At 37.1% G+C, this 19,078-nt stretch overlaps 1 protein-coding gene across 1 annotated transcript in view; it reads left to right on the top strand.

Moving 5' to 3' along the window:
* The first annotated feature begins 1,041 nt into the window (after positions 1-1,041).
* EIF3H (eukaryotic translation initiation factor 3 subunit H) overlaps positions 1,042-19,078 on the top strand; it is a 98,650-nt gene continuing 80,613 nt past the window's right edge. Inside the window, exon 1 of the mRNA XM_047074124.1 lies at positions 1,042-1,202. Coding sequence (XP_046930080.1) covers positions 1,071-1,202 — 132 coding nt within the window. The 5' untranslated portion in view covers positions 1,042-1,070. The remainder of the gene's footprint in view (positions 1,203-19,078) is intronic.

Below are 19,078 nucleotides of genomic sequence, written 5' to 3'. Positions count from 1 at the left end.
GGTCAAAGAGAGGGAGATACAATCTGAAACAGGCTCCAGGCTCTGAGCGGTCAGCACAGAGCCCGACACAGGGCTCGAACTCACGGACTGCGAGATCATGACCTGAGCTGAAGTCGGCCGCTTAACCGACTAAGCCACCCAGGCTCCCCTAGGTCAACATGATTTTTAAGGAGTATGTTCTACATCATCCTGGAACACTGTACATAAAAATAACTTATTTGTACATTACTCATGTAAATCCTGTATGATTTACATAGCAGCAAAGGGCTATCAGTTCTGATAATTCTGATCAAAGTTCCCATGTTTTAATTAATTTCTGCATAATCTAAGTGGTTAGAGACTGCTATCTAAAATTACATAAGACAAATAGCAATACCAGCTTGCCACTAATTAACAGAATGACGTTGGACAAATCATGTCTCAGCTTCCAAGCACGTGTGATGGGACTTAGTACAGCTCTTCATAGTTTTCAAGATCGGGAGTGGGGATTAATAAAAATGAAAAGTGAGGGGCGCCTGGGTGGCTCAGTCGGTTAGGCGTCCGACTTCAGCTCAGGTAATGATCTCGCGGTCTGTGAGTTCCAGCCCCGCATCGGGCTTTGTGCTGACAGCTCAGAGCCTGGAGCCTGCTTCAGATTCTGTGTCTCCCTCGCTCTCTGCCCCTCACCTGCTCATGCTCTGTCTCTCTCTGTCTAAAAAATAAATAAAAACATTAAAAAAAAATGATTAGGCGAGACGCTACATAAAATGTGAAATAAAATGCTGTTATGATCAACTTACTTGACTAATGGACACTGACTAAACATAAGGTGCAAAATATTCTAAAAAGTCTACTTCTGTCTCACAGCATTCAAAGAGAAAGAAAAAGCCTCAAACACATAGCGCACATGCGCACAGGATTACTTCGGCGAAGGAGGTGAGGCTGGAAAAGGAAAAGGGAGGCGGAGCCCCACTCCAGTTTTTCCTCTCAGCTCCGCCCCTCGAGCCCCGGACTGTGCATGACGTCACGTAAAGCTCGTACTTCCGCTTCCGGTCACTCACGTTTCTCTTTTTTCCTGTCTGTCTGGAAAGATGGCGTCCCGCAAGGAAGGCACCGGCTCCGCCGCCGCTTCTTCCAGCTCCACCACCGGCCCGGCGGGGAAAGGCAAAAGCAAAGGCGGGTCCGGAGATTCGGCCGTGAAACAAGTGCAGATAGATGGCTTGGTGAGTGGGGTTCCGTTTCCCCAGGCCCACGTGGGCAGCTCAGTTCTTAGTCCAGTCCTGCCCGACGTGCTGCTTGGCAGCCTCGCCACTGGGCCTGGTGAGACTGGGACAAGGTTTTCCCCTTGGACCTTTCTCTTTCGTCTTTACTTTTTGTTGGGAGGCGCGACAGCTTTCTCTGCCATCCATCGGGGGAGTTGAGGTCTGAGATAGGGAATAGAAACTAGGGGTGAGTGTGACAGATCTTTGAGGTCTTGAGATGCTTGGATTTGGAGAAGGACTCTTCGGGGAGACAAATAGGTGAAGGAGGTGTCCAGAAGGATCTAGGAATCTAGGGCTTTTGGAAGATAAAGTAAACTCCATTGCTTCCCTGCTGGGACCTGACATCTGTAACTTGCTAAGTGGAGATTTACTTTGTAGACACTTCTGAGTTTGTGGCTCAGCGTTTACCTGAAACCATGCAGTGGGAATGAACATCTTTTGTGTTGGCGTCTCCTTTCTTCATCTGTGAATGTTGGAGTTCCTCAGGATTTGGGTTTAGGCATCATTCTATCAGGTCTATGCCTGAGATAGTGTAACAAAGTAGGTAATAGCACACTGCTGGAGCCAGACTGCTTGGGTTTGAGTCTTACCTCCAAAATTAGCTGAATAATATTGGCCAAGTTAACCTCTTTATACTTATTTTCCTCATTTTAGTTGTTTTGAGGATTAAAATTGGCCGAAAAATGTGTCAATAACTAGAACAGTCTCTGGGACATTGTAAGTTACCATTTCATCGTAGTTGCTTAATTATTACCTGTGTTACAAAAAGTTACAGTAGTAGACACTCCTTAAGTTCCTTTCTTGTGGCTTTAAATATTACTTGTATTCTGATTTATAATTTTTGCCAGACTTGGTTTTTGAATGCCACGCTTGAATACCTTACTGCCTGCTTGACATCGCTTTTGGCTATTTTATAGGCATCTCAAATTTAACTTGTCCAAAATAAGATTATTGCTATCTCCCGTTCCTTACCCTCTCCCCCTCCTTGGTCTTACCTCAGTCTCTCCCATATTAGTAAATGGGATTACCATCTACCCATTTGAACAAATCGGAAAACTTCGGCATTAACCTATATTTGTTCTCCCCCCAACCGCCAGCATTCAGTCTCAGCACGTCCTGTTGGTTCCATCTCCAAAATATATCAAATTCATTTGCTTCTCATCTATATGCCATCAACCACATTCACCTGCAATAAAATACAGACTTCTTACCACATCCTTCAAGGTCCTGCTATTCTTGTGTCTTTCTCCAAGCTCCCCTCATTCTTTTTTCTAGGCTGCATTCACAGTGACATTTTAGTTCATTGTTTTCTCTTCCTGAAATACTTCAAGTGTTTCTTCCTACTTGGTGGCTTCTTTTGTTCCTTTAGGTTGTTGACTTAAATGCCCCTTTTTAAGAAAGGTCTTACCTACCAACCCTGTCAAATGTTCCCTCCGCATCATCCTCCATCACACCACTCTGTTTCATAGCATTTTCCACTGCCTGTAACTGTCTTGTTTGCTTTCTTGTCTCCCCCACAGAAATGTAAGCTACTGAGGGCAGGCTAGGGACTGTGTTTATGTGGTATATTCTCAATACAGAACCTTTTAACCAACATAGACAGGATGAATGAATGAATGAATACAATATTTCATTTTATTCTTATACTATTCCTAGTTCATGTTCTGATACCTTTTACAGATTATTTTAGTGGTATCTCGAGTTGTTCTCCTAGTCCTCTTCAGTCCATCTTTCGTACTTTCATTAAAACATTCACTTAATGTGAAAGTTTAGATCTTGTTAGCTTCCTTCCTGAAATGTTTTCAGTGATGTTGCCCTTGCTTTGTGTTCAGGTTAATTTTCCAAGCCTCTTAGTAAGTGTACATTCCAGCCACACAGGACTATGATTGACCTCATGTTTAATCACATTTGTTCTTGGCATTTTGTTAATGGACAAGACCAATTTTTCTTCTTGTATTGAACCCTTCCTTCCCTTCCTTTGCTCCTGTTTCATCAAATCTTCTGTATCTTTAATATTACCTTCCCCTTAACATGTAAATGTTGTCAGGACTCTCCTGTATTAAAATGCTCAGTTCTGTCTCTTTTTCATTTAACAGTCTGCACTCCATTCTTAGTCCCCACTTTTTTCCCTCTTGAAGTCAATGGTTAAAGAATTGTCTATAGTTGTATTTTTCCATTTTTGCTTCAACTTACTGTTGTTAGAATCTCTACTACTACTAATTCCCTGATTCAGTTTTCAGAAAAATCATTGATAGCATTAGCAAAGAACTATAATAAATATCAAAATATATCATACGTGAAAAATAGTGCTTATAATACACAATTTAAATAATCACAAAATAAACATCCAGTTACCTGCCATTCAATGTGAGAAATAGGACATTACGAAAATCCTTGAAGCCTATTCCCTTATTTCATCCTTTCCTCCCATCCCTTCTTTGCATCCTGTAATCACTGTTGTGAACTTTGTTTCAGTGATTGTGTTTTCTTTATAGCTTCACCATAGAGTATTCCTAAATAATCTGTTTAGTTTTGCCTGTGTATATTAATAAAATGAATGAAATATGAATTAAATCATAGTACATGTTCTCCCATGTCCTGAGTCATATATATGTATATCTCACATTGTTTTTGAGATTAGTCCATTCTAGACTAAGTGACAGTAATTCATTTCCATTACTATAGAACATCTCATTGTATGAATGTGATGTAATTGTCCTCATCTGACTGATAATGGACAGTTATAGATGGCTTATTTTCCTTGTGTGAAATGATATCTCTCAAGAATCTTTTAATCATCCGTTCCATTAGACTTGTCAATTTGACTTTTACTGTACCCTGCACAGAGTTGGTGCTAAGTGAATCCTCCGGGAATGGAAGAGTGGATTTTTATTGCAGTCAGGTGATCTCATTGTTCCTAGAAAAGATCAAACTAATTGTTCCTGTTGAACTTTTCCTGTAAAAGCTACCTTGTTCCCCCAGACCAGTTTGAATCTTTCCATGGGCCAGCAAGACCAGTGGAATTGGGCTTACCTGGTACCTTGTTAGAAATGCAGAAATACAGTATTTCAGAATCTCAGGGCCCCTTCTTGATCTACTGTATAGAATCTTAATGTTTGAAAAGTATTGTTCTGGTTCACATTGATCTCTTCCTTTATCTGAACTTTTTATGACAGTTTGTATCTCTCATCCTGGCACGTGAGCATAGACTGTTAATTGATAGTTTATTGTTTATTTTTCCTTTCTCACTGAGATGATCATTTGAAGGTAAAATTGTAAAATACTTGTACTTTTCATAGTTCTGGTGCTTAAAAGTGATTACCACTGAAATTTACTTCCTTTCAAATTTTGTTTTTCTGTTTTATGCAAAAAGTTACCTTATTTAAAGTTGTTGGCTACCTCATTTCTCTTTTATTGGAAGTAAGGTAGAGGATGTTACTAGTAAATGAAAAAGTAAGAGTTCTGTATCCTTTGTCATTCAGGTGTCAGCTCAGATATTACCTCACAGGTACTTTCTGACTACTCTAAAGAGGCTACATCAGTTCATTGACCCTTTTATCTGACTTTTAGGCCCTTGTTACTGTTGAAAGTCTCTTATTTATTTGTTGCTTGTTTGTCTTCTCACACTAAAAAAATACACTAAAATACCAGCTTCTGGAGAGCAGGACCAATGTCAGGCTTATTCACTGCAATATTTACAAGTGTCTAGAACAGTGACCGACCCATAGAAAGCACTCAGATATTGTGAGTGGATTAATACAGTTCTGTGGTATAAGAAATTTTCTTGAAAATGAATCATGAGGAAACTGGGTCAGTAAATACTTTGTAGAGATTAATGGTGTGTTGGTGAGAAACACGGGAGTGAGACCAGTGAACTTTATAAACTTGCCCATATTTCTTCCTCTTTTTAAGCATCAGTGTCTTACCTGTAAGAAAAATCTCTAATGTTTTTTGAGCACCTGCTATTTACAAGACCCTGTGAAGGAAGGTTTGGTGAGACTATGTCTGATTCTCACAACAGCTTTAAGGGTTGATGTTATCTGCCTTACTTACCTGGTGGTGATTCAGATCTAATGAGAAAATGTTGGTGGAAGTGCCATGTGAACTGAAATGAATAATTCAAATTTGTAAAGGGCTTGTACTGTGCTATGACATGTATGTCTGTATGTTGTGTGTGTGTGTGTGGGAGACTACATGAAGTTATAAAGACTAGATAACAGTTTGTTAAACTATGAAATGGAAGCTCTTGTCTAAAGTCCATGGCTCAAGTAAAACACAGTTTGACCCCCCAAAAATTGTGTGGCTCTTGGCTTCTTCTTTCAGTTTTCTGACTTCAGTAAAGAATAAATAAGTTGCTTTTTATGTATATATTTCAGCCAGATAACTTGAAAGTCTTTCAAGCACCAAAACGTTTACATTTTAGACATTTTAATTATAAATCTTTTTGCAGTGTATTACGTAAATTTCTGACTCTTTAGTCAGAATAGTGAATGTGGCTTGTATCACTTAGCCATGTTTTGATGACTTAGTAGTATCATTAAAAACATAATTTATTGCCCCATACTGGACAGTAGTCCTCCAGAATCCCTATGGGTATTCACATGTGTTTATTTCTGTGATGTCCCCTGGTTTTGAATTTTAGGTGCCTTGAGTAATTTATCTTTCTAATTGGCTGCATTTTTTTTTTTTTTGGTTTTGTTTTTGTTGTTAAACTTGTATGGCTTTTACCCTTTTTATTTCCAGCTTCTCATTTGCTACGATGGAAAACCAGATAAGCAGTCTTGTTAGCATTATTTAAAAAAAATTTTTTTTTTTAACGTTTATTCATTTTTGAGAGACAGAGAGAAACAGAGCCTGAGCGCGAAAGAGGCAGAGAAAGGGAGACACAGAATCTGAAACAGGCTCCAGGCTCTGAGCTGTCAGCACAGAGCCCAATGCGGGGCTCAAACTCACGAACTGTGAGATCCTGACTTGAGCTGAAGTTAGACGCTTAACCGACTGAGCCACCCAGGCGCCCCAGCATTATTTTTAAAGTGAGACCAAACACACACTCTGAATGAGATTAAATTAAGTGTGCAGTCTGACATTTTGACCACTTAGTTGTATTTTTGCTTTGGCAAGTAAGGTGTTCCTAATAGAAAGCAATAGCTTTTTATAGTAGATAAAAAATTTGACATACATTATTATATTTTAGGAACTCCAGGAGCTGATAGAACCAGGATTAGCTGGATTATACATATGATTTAGTCACTCATAGAAACTGAGTGGCTTTTCAAGAGCATACAGTGAATTTATTCTAGAGCTTGGACCCATATCACAAATTGGCATCTTTGATGCATTTTGCTTTCCATTATTACAACTACTTCATACGTTGTAAGGACTCAGTAGATGTTTGCTCTTATGTGCCAGGTACTATTTAAAGTACTTTATATTACAGCATTGAAGCCCTGTAACAACTCTGATTTGGGAACCATTATTATCCCTGTTTTACAAATGAGGAAGCTCATATACATATAGATTATGTGACTTGATGAATGTCAGGATAAGGGGAAATAGAAATACAGTGTTCACAATATAATGAATCTAGTGTTCCTGCTCAAGCATCAGGAAGTGTATTTTCTAAAACTTGGGTCTCTTACAGACTTAAAACTTTAAAATGCACAAGAAAGCTAATATATTGGAATCTTTAGATTTAATAATCTGTCTTATATATATATACATTTTTAATGTTTACTTTTGAGAGCATGAGCAGGGGAGGGGCAGAGAGAGAGGGAGACACACAATCTAAAGCAGGCTCCAGGCTCTGAGCTGTCAGCACAGAGCCCGACATGGGGCTCGAACCGACAAACCGTGAGATCATGACCTGAGCGGAAGTCCAAACGCTTAACCGGCTGAGCCACCCAGGCGCCCCAATAATCTGTCATATTTGAGGAGATAATTTGTAGCTAAAAGAAGTCAACTTAGTAAATATTCTTGTTTGGAAAAAGGCAGTCTTTAGCCAACCAGTCACACAGACTTAAGACATTGGGGAATCAACACTGAAGAAAACAGGAGGAATGTTAAAGAGAATTGAGAGGAGTGTTGGTAGGTATTCCTAAGTAAGGTAGTTTACTTTCCTTAGGGTAGGCAGATCTAAGCCTGACTTCTCAGGATGCTTTTAAGATTTAGATAATCTTGCAGACATCCTGGACTTTTGTTCCTTTCCCTTCAGGTCCCAGGGCTTATTGAAATCCATGTTCTTTTTGAAAAAACTTTCTGACCATGATTTCTTAGCTTATGGTGTATACATTGGTGATAACAAGCTGTATTAATGTTGTTTCTTGTAGCTGCCTTGGGATAGTTTAAGGAGCCCAGCTTACATGGTATTTCTCATGGAGGTGATCCATGAGATCGCCTGATTTAATAACTGATTTAATAAATGAGCATCTCTGGGCCTTAATTTCTTCTTTAATATGAGGATAACACATGGCCTTCTTACTGTAATAAATAGCAGCTTAATATATATAATTTCCTATTGATGTTTAATTATTGCTAGTGACAGTTTTTGTAGTTGGTATTGATTTAAATAGTTGGTATTAGTTACAGTGGGATTCCAAACTCCATGTGTTACCAAGTAATGGAAGATAACAAAAGATTTTAACTTCAGTTGTAGCATATCTGGCCCAGATGAGATGGCATATGTTAACTCTTCAAATGCCTGTTTTGACATTAAAAGGCTGTGGGTGCACAATATTTACTGGTTTTTCATCTTTTGTTTTCTTGTCACCTTTGCTCCAGCTAGCCCCTATATAATTATAAATTCTGATCTTCAGTTTAATATCCGAGATTTCAAGAGCTTTGCTGAGCAACACCAGGTATTTTAAGTCTCGGCAACATTTTTCTGGGCTTTTAGCTCAGTCCTAGTCTTCATACTGGGGAGACAAGCCTCTACAAAGCATTAGGCTTTGGTGAGGGTCTTTGCCACTCTTATTTTGTGGTCAGGTATTCTCACCTGTACTTTACCAAGTCTACCTTAGTTTCTTAAGATGAAAGCTTCTGACTTCAGCACTTAACATGAAAACTTGGTGGTATTTGCTTTTCTCTTGGACATTAGTTCATAAATGTTTTTTGTAAAATATCATTTAAATTATGGTACTTGGATATTATTTCCTTGGGCAAGATATAAGAAAATATACTTAAAGAGAAAATAGCCCTAGTTGGTCCCATAAAGGACTGTTATACTGTAAAATGGTTATATCCCGTAAAGATTAGATTTAATAGGAAAAGTACAGTGTAATGTACATCTCCATCTACATGGTGACAAACTGTATTTGTTTCAATAAAACTGAAAGGGCTGAAATGGAGACTGGCTTATGCCAGAGTAGTACCCTGTATTTTTGTTAACGTTGGTACCAAGCCCAAAAATAGAAGAGAAAAAATTGATTCAGTAAAGTAGTGGTAATTCAGTGTTAACTTAGTCAAAATATAAAACTTCTACTGTTTGAGTCTGAATAGCCACTGTATTTTGGCATAAAATTTTATTTTTTACCCCAAATAGTACCTAAACATCACAGGTATTCATTGTGTCCTGATGATAAATAAGAAATTTTTTTTCTCAGTACCTTCTATACTTCTATCCTTGTCCCCAACTAGCTTCATTTGATGTAAGTAGAAAATGTTTGTTTATCTATGGGACAATGGTAATGTGCTAAACTATGATTATTTTAACCAAAAACTGTATATATTCATTGTAAGGGAAGTTTGGAGAAATTACACACAAAGAAAACCCAGAAAGAAAATTACTCAGTTTATAAGCTCATAATATGAGTATAGGTAGCACTGTTAGGATTTTGGGGTTTACTTTTCTAGTGTTTTTCCTGTGCTTTAATAAATACCTGGAGCTGAAGTTAATGGCTTGAAGGTTATGCATGATTTTAAAGCATGTTGCCAAATTATTCCAGAATAGTTGTATAGTACAGTTTCTTTTCCCATGTACAGAGTATTGGAGTGCTGCTTCTTGGCACTGTTACTAATGGAAAGTTAAGAATTTTACAGATCTTAGTCTTTATTTTTAAAATTAAGTGTGCATGTTAGTATGCTAACATACTTGTTACTATGATTCAAGTCAATAAAATACTTCCTGTTGTCTGTTAGTGCCATCACCATCTGCCCAAGTCACCCAGGCTTCTGGTATCATCTTTGATTGCTCTGTAGGCTTTCCCTCGGATTCTCTTAAGATCACTCACTTACATAGTGAGTCTGTAACTGTGTTGTCTGCACTATTCATTTCTCACTTTCCTTTCTGAATTACTGCAAAACTCTCATGTGACAGGTCTTACAGAATCTATTTTGTACTTGGCCATCACACACAATGGTGCTGAGTAGGTAAAGGATAGTAATGCAAAAACCCTTTGGAAAATCCCCATTACAAAATAAAATCCAAGTTGATAGCCTGACTATTAAGATCTTCTTTACGTTTTGTTGTTAGCCTCCAAATGAGGGCTTGTAGTACTGTTTTCAAATTTGGTGTAAGAGTAGCCTTTAAAACAGTTAAAACCAAAATCTCTTCTTTTTGGATAGAAGAAAACCCCTGTTTTATATTTTGTGCAGAAATGCATAATCTTCAGTTCAGTTCTGAGAGACCTCTTGAGAAAGAAGGTGAATAATCACCTTCTCCTGGTATCACTGTGGTGTATTTTTTATACTGGAAAACTGAAGTCCTTTTAATATATTAAGCATATTTAATTAAACAGCCATTTGGGTGCATATGGTATACAAATTAAAAGACAAAAAGAGTATGTAGTAAAAGAAGCTCTCACTTTTCATTCCTGTCTTCAACCACCCTCTTCGCAGAGGCAGTCACAGTTATTACTCTTTTTAGTGTTTCCTTCTCAACTTATTTTAGCCAGCACTGCCTCCTGTTAAGGAAGCAGAAATAAACAGTAATCCAGGTGCCCCTAGATCACTTAAAGGCCTTCTAATTAAACTGTGGTTCCTGCTCCCCAGGATAACAAACGTAAATGTGTTAGGAAGTAGAGAACAGTTTTGAAATTTTTTGGTTTGTTTTGTATGTGAGAGGACATAAATTTATTCCAGCTTAGCTTTTTTATCACTCATTTTACTTTGGAAAAACTCCTTTCCAGCTACACGTGGGAAAATTTGCAGATCGGTTATGTATATTGAGTTGGTAAAGTATAAACTTAATGTTAAAAATAAAACCTCATCATTTAACATTTAATTGTGATTATACTTTTGTATGTTTGATTACATCATTGTACTTTTCTCATGAGTAATTTTTGTGAGGAGAGCAGTGTTACTCTGCTAAAATTCTTGAGACTGCTTTGCCCTTCTCCCCCTTTTCCCAAGTTATTAGATGATTTAACTTCAAAACTGTGGACCATCGATGAACATTAGATCCAAGAGAATAATAATGAAGTATGCTCTTTCAACTGAAATATTATAGAGGTGATATTGATTAAGTGTTTTGGAGCATTGCAACTAATCCCATATATATCAGGAGCAAAAAAAAAAAATTTTTTTTTTTTTTTTGCTATTGAAGTTACTTAAATTTCTTTCACATCAAAACTGAACAGCAGTGATTTAAATCCTATTTATTATTTGACTCAGCCAGTTATGAAATGGAACCCCTATCCCACTTGAGCCATAAAATGTGTTAAATTTAAGACTAATGCTGCTTTCTGCTTTTTGAATTTACATTTTGGCAGTAACTACCTTCTTTGTTCAGTGTTAGAAAAAAATGATCTAGGCTTAACCAAATAAGAAAACTGCCAAGTTCACAGGTCAGTCAGTGGAAGAAGCCAGAATTAAATGAAAGTCTAGTTATTGACTTTACAGAATATGCTAAGGGGAGATTCTGTGGCATTACAGTTTCTTTGAGACTAAAATTCTTCTATGGGACTAGCTGTTCTTTGACAGTGATTGATGTGAGAAATTCAGGCTGTGGACCTTACCTCCCAGAATTTACAAAACTGGAATAAAGCCAGCCTAGGAACGCCTGACCTCTTCTCCAAATGGCCAGCAACTGGTGCAGTTGGGCCTTGCCTTTCTATTTCAGACCTAAGAAACTCTTATGGAGGGGATCTAGTCCTTACTTTTAGCAGGATAGTGATTTTTTTTTTAATTAAAAAAATTTTTTTTAATGTTTATTATTTATTGAGAGTGAGAGAGAAAGTGTGCATGGGGGGAGGGGCAGAGAGGGTGAGACACTGAATCCAAAGCAAGTTCCAGGCTCTGAGCTGTCAGCACAGAGCCCATGCGGTGCTCGAACCCACAAGTGGTAAGGTCATGGCCGGAGCCCAAGTTTGTTGCTTAACTGACTGAGCCACCCGGGCGCCCCACGGATAATGATGTTTTTAAGGGAACCTCTGTACATACATAAACACATGCATGCACGGTTTCTTTTTTTTAAAATTTTTTTAAATGTTTTTATTTATTTTTGAGACAGAGAGAGACAGAGCTTGAGCAGAGAAGGGGCAGAGAGAGAGGGAGACACAGAATCTGAAGCAGGCTCCAGGCTCTGAGCTGTCAGCACAGAGCCCGAAGCGGGGCTCGAACTCACACACTGCGAGAACAAGACCTGATCCGAAGTCGGACGCTCAACCTGCTGAGCCACCCAGGCGCCCCAACATGCACCGCTGTTTCAAAGAAGTCAATTTACTCTTACCTTCGCCTTTTTAAAGCAGATTTCAAAAAATCTTCTTTTGAAACCTTGTGGTATATACAGATAGCTCTAGATCAAGATGACTGATAAGTCAACAGAATTGGAACTTTGTTGTCAGGTAGTTGATTTTTAATGAGCTATATTTACATCTTACTAGACTGAAAGAAGATCTCAGGAATAAACTGAACAGTCTGGGGAAACCAGTGTCAGTGCCATGAAGATACCTTGCATGTTCTAGTCACTAAATATTTGTTGGATAGGTTGATGGATGAGTGAATGGGTTAGGTGAAATGTTTATTACAGTAGTTGAAGCAGTAGCTAACAAAAGTTTTACCGAGAATTTGCTAGGCCTGTGGGCTGGGTACTTTGGGTGTATTGTTTTTTAATCTTTGCAGCAGTGCTGTGAGATGGGCACTGACTGACTTATCTCCCCAGGAGGTAGGTGATCCTATCTAGTTAACTTGCCTAAGGCCACAGAGCTGGCACTCAAACTTTGAGTTCTAGTGCCCCAGCCTCTCAACTGTGCTATATGATTTTTCTGTTTGTACAGACCAGAGGTTCACATTTGTGTATACATTGATAAGAATTAACTTTTAAGCTTCTACTAAAGTTTTCTCTCTCACTTGAACATTTGTTTTTGAAAGAAATAAAGGTTAGTTTTAGAGTTACTTTGTACAACAAATGGAAGACAGCAAATCAAGTGTGAATGTCGGGGCTTCAGCTGGGCACAGTCTCTGGATAATTTACTTTCTTTTGTCTTATAGAGCTTACGATTGAAAGTGGGCTCCTGCTGCTGAAATAGATTTGTTTTTACCCCTGTTAGAAATATATTGTTCAGAGTGGAATCAGAACTGAGAGAATAGTGGGTTGACGCCATCTAAGGGGTATGCCTGTTCTCTCCTATAGAAGCAGCATGGAGTGGTAGAGAAACTATGGGTTTGATAGCCACACAGTTTGGAGTTCCCATCTGTTGGAATACTGTCATGTTTTGAGAGACTTCATATCAGTGACATAAATTAAGAAGTGTTTGGTTATAAAGTCTGAATTTCCAGCTTCTGGAGTTAGGAGGAAATGGTCTATCTGCCTAATGTTACCTCCTCTGTAAACCCAGTGCTACCTAAAGTAAGGGTATGGTTTGTGAACTGTTTGTGGTTTGTGTGAGATAAGCACAGGATTGGGATTGTTTCGAAACTTGTATCGCAGCATGATGTTGCTGTGATAGCCAGAGTATGATCCTTGGGCTTGTATTTTCTGTGTCTTTCTTTAAAATGTCACTTTCCTTACAAGTTTTATTTTTTTACTACAGTATTGGTCTGTGAGGGACTGGAGGAAAATGAGTTCTTCACCACCGATTGCCTGAGAAGCCCTGTTACAAACGATTTGCATACCTATTTTATTTAGCTAATAGCATCTTCCTATAACCAGAGTCTAATTTATTTAATAGTACTGTAGCTAAAATACTACTGTGATTATTAAATACCACTAGCTGTTTAAAAAGATGAACTAGTGGATTTAGTGTTTTCTTATTCTAGGTACACATAATAGAGTTTGCAGCCTGTGAACATTCCTTATGAACTTAACTTTATAAAGGAAGGTTAAACATGATGGTATAGTTCTAACAATTTAAAACTCCTTCTTATGTCCCTAATTCTAACTGAACTTTAAACAGATCCTTTTGATGTCTACTCCAGGGACAGTGGGAAACATGCTGCTTTTCTTGGTGAAGCTTTATTACTATTTGCTCAAAGTTTGAATTGATAGTTTGCTGATTTGTAATCGGTTTACATTAGGCTTCTCTTAAACAGATCTGCTTGTTGAAAACCAGTCTGTATATCCAGAAGTTACTTCTTTCACCTTGATGGTGTGTGTATATGCATATTGTCCAGTCATTTGTGTATGTGAGTGCAATGGCATCTGTGAATAGAGTTGAAGTGTAACCATATCAGCAAGAGATTAGAATTTAACATCAGCAGGTGCTCAGGCTTTATAGTGTGTATTTTTTCATCTTCTCCTTTCAAAGCCACTTATTCAGCCCAACCCCCTCCCTTTTTAACATACCTAAAAAAATATACTTAAATCAAGATGTGTCCATATTGTGTCAACTCAGTAGTACTGTCGAAAAGAAATTAGGTTTCTTTGGTGAGACTTCATGTAGTAAATTGCAGTGATTGCTGGATTTTAAAGTCTTTTCAGTTAACTTTTTCTTTATTTGATGTTTTTTGAATTGAAAACAAATGCATGCTTATTATAAGTAAGTAAGCAGTAACAGAAATTCATAAGAAAAGATACGTCCCTCCGCACCATTCTTGTTGATGCAAACATAAAAGCATAACTGCATGTATATAATACCTTTTTAATTAATTTTGAAAACTCTAACTCTTTGTGTGTCATGGGCATCTTTGGGAGTATGATGAATGCCACAGACCTTCCTTCCAGGAAAATGCCTTAAATATGTAGAAAATATCTCTTAAATACCTAATTAATCTCATTAAATTTCAAAATATTTTAAAATAGTGGGAAAATTTTAAATATTATACTTTTTTGGCTTCTAAAACAGTACAGTTTAATTCTTGATTGCCTGGGCTTATTGTAAACATGAGTTATTATAAACTTGAGTTTATATATAGTTATATAAAACTTATCTTATACATAATGCAGGGATATAGCAGTGGTTTTTAACCTAGCTCCTTATAAGCATTTCAGGGGATCTTTGAACTCTAAATAGAAAAAATTAGAGTAGTGGGTCATATGAATTGTTTCTTCATCAGACTTTTACAAATGTGTACAGGTTTCTAAAGTTAAGGTATTATTTATGCAGAATAAAATCCACTTATTTTAGGTGTATAGTGTGATGAACTTTTGTAGCTGTAAACAACTACATAGTCCCCACCACATCAAGGTGTAAAATAGTTGCTTCACCCTAAAGAGTGTGCCCTTCAGCAGTCAGTATCCTTCCCTTCACCTTGGCCTCAGGCGATTAACTACCTAGGGGTTTTGTTTTGCCTTTTCCAGAATTCCATAAAAATGAATCTTACAGTACATAGCATTTTGTTTGACTTCTTTCATTTCATATAATGTTTTTGAGATTCCTCTATTGTACTGATCTTTTGCTCTTTTGTTTTGCTGAGTAGTAGTACATAGAATGGATATATTGGAATTTGTTTATCTAAGTTAGGTGGGCTTTTGGGTTGCTTTCAGTTTTTAGCTGTTATGAGTAATGCTGTTATGAACAGTTGTGGACATATCTTTGTGTGGATGTGTTTTCATTTCTCTTGAATTCCTAGGAATAGGAATTTGGGTCATGTAGCAAGTAGTAAGTTTATATTTAACTATAAGATAACTGCAGTTACTGTTTTCTACCTTTCCACCAGTACTTTTTCATGGAGCTGTAACTGTTTGGAAAGGTCTTGGTTTCCACTTTCCTGACTTGGAAGTTCAGGACACCGTCTTACGATCCAGGACAGAGATTGGATTGCAATTCAGCTCCTAGCTCTTGGGTATTAGACCTAGGTCTGACGCACCTTTGGGCACTCCTGTGTTAACTCACAGGTTAATGCTCTGGTTGTTGATTTCTTTGTCTCACTTGGTTGGTTATTTAAACTTTTTTAGAAATATAGCATATTTAACATTTCTACATATCTTTCATGTACTCAAATTGGCATATTCAGGTTCTTCAAATTGGCATATTGCAAGGCCTAACAGTTCCAGATATAGTTCTTAAGTAGTTTACTTTTTGACCCTGAACTTTCTTAGAGTTGCTACCTTTGACAGAGGAATTTTGTGTGGTAGCTTCATAGACATAATTTTACCAGGTAAAGATCACCTCTGACACTGGTATTAGAAATATTGCTGATTAAAGTCTTGGTAATATTTCTTGAAAGGATTTTGTTAATATATTGTTTTGTAATTAACAAAAATTAATTGAAATTGCTCATCTTGAATTATGTAATGGTATCTTAAGACATAGCTGTTTGGGTTTATTATTTATATGCCAGTGCTTTTGGTAAAAACACGCAAGCGTACTACTACAGTGCTAGTGTTCATCCATCTCTAGGCCTTTTTGTTCTGCTGAAGTATGACTTGTGTGCTTCATGAAAAGTAAATATTAGCATTTCTGTTTAAACTATTATTTAAAATCCATAGCTCGCAAATATTGGCTTCACCCAAGCTCTCACTGGCTTGTTCTTCAGTTTTCTCTGCTCAGGTGTCATCTCAGAGAGGCCTGTCCTGGACCATGCTCTTTAAGGTTACCTACCTTTTACTCTCCTTTTTATTTTCTTCAGAGTGCAATTCACAATCTGTAATCACATTCACCTTAATGGTTGTTCTGGTTCTTAAAGTGGGGGAAGCCCCTACACTTTTATATAGAGGGCCTCTGAAGTCTAAACTATTTTCATAGTAATATTTAAACATTATTTGTCATTTTTACTCTCACTCTTGAATGAGTGTTTAATGGAAGTTTCTGGATGCTACATGATGTGTGATATTAAAAGATTGAATGCAGAAGCAGATATGAGAATCTTGTTGTCTTTTATTAAACTAGACATTAATAGGATTCACAAGAAATGTGAAACAATGTTGTTCTTCTATCCTGATTAAAATTTCTTTTTGAAAATGTGAATGTTACACAGAAATGTGAAACTGTCATTTTTTATATCCCGATTGCTTTTATTTTGGAAAAGTTATTTTTCTAACAAATGTATTTTGTGATAGCATGTAATACATTTGTTATTGTTGTTTTTATTATTATTTCCTAAAAATTTTTTAATGTTTATTTATTTCTGAGACAGAGACAGAGCATGAGTGGGGAAGGGGCAGAGAGAGAGGGAGACACAGAATCCGGAGCAGGCTACAGGCTCTGAGCTGTCAGCACAGCCTGATGTGGGGCTCGGAACTCATGAGCTGTGAGATCATGACTTGAGCCGAAGTTGGTCGCTCAACTGACTGAGCCACCCAGGCGCCCCTGTTATTGTTTTTAAGTGAATAAATTATTTTGAACATTTTTCATTTTGAATTTCTAATGTGTAAATATCAACGTAAAAATTCTTTTGGGTCCTCAGTAATTTCTAAGAGTGTTAAAAGGAACTTTAGGATTAAAAACTTTTGAGATTTGCTATTCCAAAATATAAACCCTATCAAAGTAAATACTTTTTTATGTGTTTGATTTTAGTTTCATTTTCCCAGTTGGCCTGTCAGAGGTAACTGGCCTGTAGAAGTCATTCAGCACATACCTAGGTGAATGGATAAATGAGTGAATGAAAGAAGCCCAAAATAACAATTCTGGTGATTCTGTGCACAGCTTCCAAATCTGTCTGTAGTAACTGGTCTTTGCAGATATCATATTTGATAGAAAATTACTCTAATTCATCAGACAGCATAATCTTTATTTTGGTCAGATTTAAATTGTTCCCTGGTATGGAATTGAGTTTGGTAAGATTTTGATGGGTCTTAGAGATTGTGCTAAATGTTTCTTTTCAGGGAGGATGGAAGATTTTATCCATCATACTTACTACTCAGATTTTAGGTTTGTGGACTTCTGGTATAATTAATTTATTTGCATATTTTAGATTGTTCATATTTTATCCTATAATATTGAGAATACTTTGTTGTGTATAACATTTTGGGCAGAGTTAGGTTTTTATTTTTTTAGAAAGCTAGACACTTTAAAAATTAGTATTGTGTTCATTAGAGATGATGAAGTAGTTTACTTTGCTCTTTCAAATTATCTTCACTGAATAATAAACAGTAGTAGAAAAAATGTTTCCTTTAGGGTAATTTCAGCAGACGAGACATCTGTTTACTATCTTGCAAGTTGAGATTCCTTTCTAAGATCCACCCAGCTTGAGAATGTGCAAACCTCAGAAAGCTGGGAGACCCATTCTAGGGAGAGTTGTCATATTCAGAGACCAGTACTTACTTCGCAGGGCAAATCAAGTAGGTTATTAAACACTTAGACCCAGAGTATGGCAAAGTTTGGGGGTGTAGAAGAATTTGGTAATTCTACTGGCCAATATGTTTCCATCCTTTAGGCTTAATTTGTAGGAAAATTTTTATTTACCCATGAATTTATAGGATAAACAAACCTGGTCAACAATAGCCCATAAGCAGTGTTTTTGTTTTTCGTTTGTTTTTTTTTTTAAGTTAGTTTATTTATTTTGAGAGAGATGGAGACGGTATGAGTGAGGGAGGGGCAGAGAGAGAGGGAGAGAGAATCCCAAGCAGGCTCCACTGCAGGCAACAGAGCCCTGTGTGGGGGCCCAAACCCACAAACCTCCAGATCATGACCTGAGCTGAAACCTAGAGTCAGACTCTTAACCAACTGAGCCACACAGGCATCCCAGTTCATATGCAGTTTTAAGTATGGGGCATAGGTCTTAGAGAACACTTGATACTTCTCGCATGGATTGTTGGCATTACCTTCCTTCCTTCTCATCTCTGTGCTGTAGAGATTCTTCCAAGTAGGGCTTGAGTTCCTCTTATTGGGAGGATATTTCTCCTTTTTATATTTGTATTTATAATTTATATAATTTATGATTTATATGTATAAATATATATGTATTTGTAAAATATATTTATATTTTATATTTATATTTCTGCTTTTATAAATAAAATGTTCACTTTTGGGTCTGTGTTTCTTAGTATTCTGTTTATCAACACAGGGAGTCTTAAAACAGGAAAGGAAACTTTGTTTTAACCAGTTGTGTGCATTTCAGTCATCTGAGGAACTAAAAAGAGGAAGCCTGGCCCATACTTCCACATTAAAAGTTAGAATGAAGTAGGATGTTAGAATCACCTGGAGAACCTAAAACAAAACCATAAAGAAACAAAATCCCCACAAATCAATATATGAATCTCAGCCCAGATCAATTAACTCAGAGGTTGGATTCAGGCATCAGCTTTTTGTGTCTGTGGTGGTTTTTGTTTTTGTTTTTTGTTTTTGTTTTGTTCTGTGTTTAATACTGACGGCTCTAACATGTAGCCAGGGTGAAGACTTCTCTTCATTTATTTAAAAAAAAAAACAAAAAAAAACCTCACAGGCCATTTTGGTAAGCTAAGAACAAGTGATAATAGAGCTCTTGAGTATGTGGGGTCATTTGTGAACACTTACTAAACAAAATATAGGAGTATGTTTTTGTTTTGGAGAATATTAAGCTTTCATGTATCTGTTTTTAAAAGT

Source organism: Lynx rufus, unplaced genomic scaffold, assembly GCF_022079265.1.
Source record: "Lynx rufus isolate CCGP_SWC_20201006 ecotype Redwood Valley unplaced genomic scaffold, mLynRuf1.p SCAF_12, whole genome shotgun sequence".
NCBI classification, from domain to species: Eukaryota; Metazoa; Chordata; class Mammalia; order Carnivora; family Felidae; genus Lynx; species Lynx rufus.
Note: the sequence above shows the minus strand (reverse complement) of the source record. Positions and strands in the feature narration are given on the sequence as shown.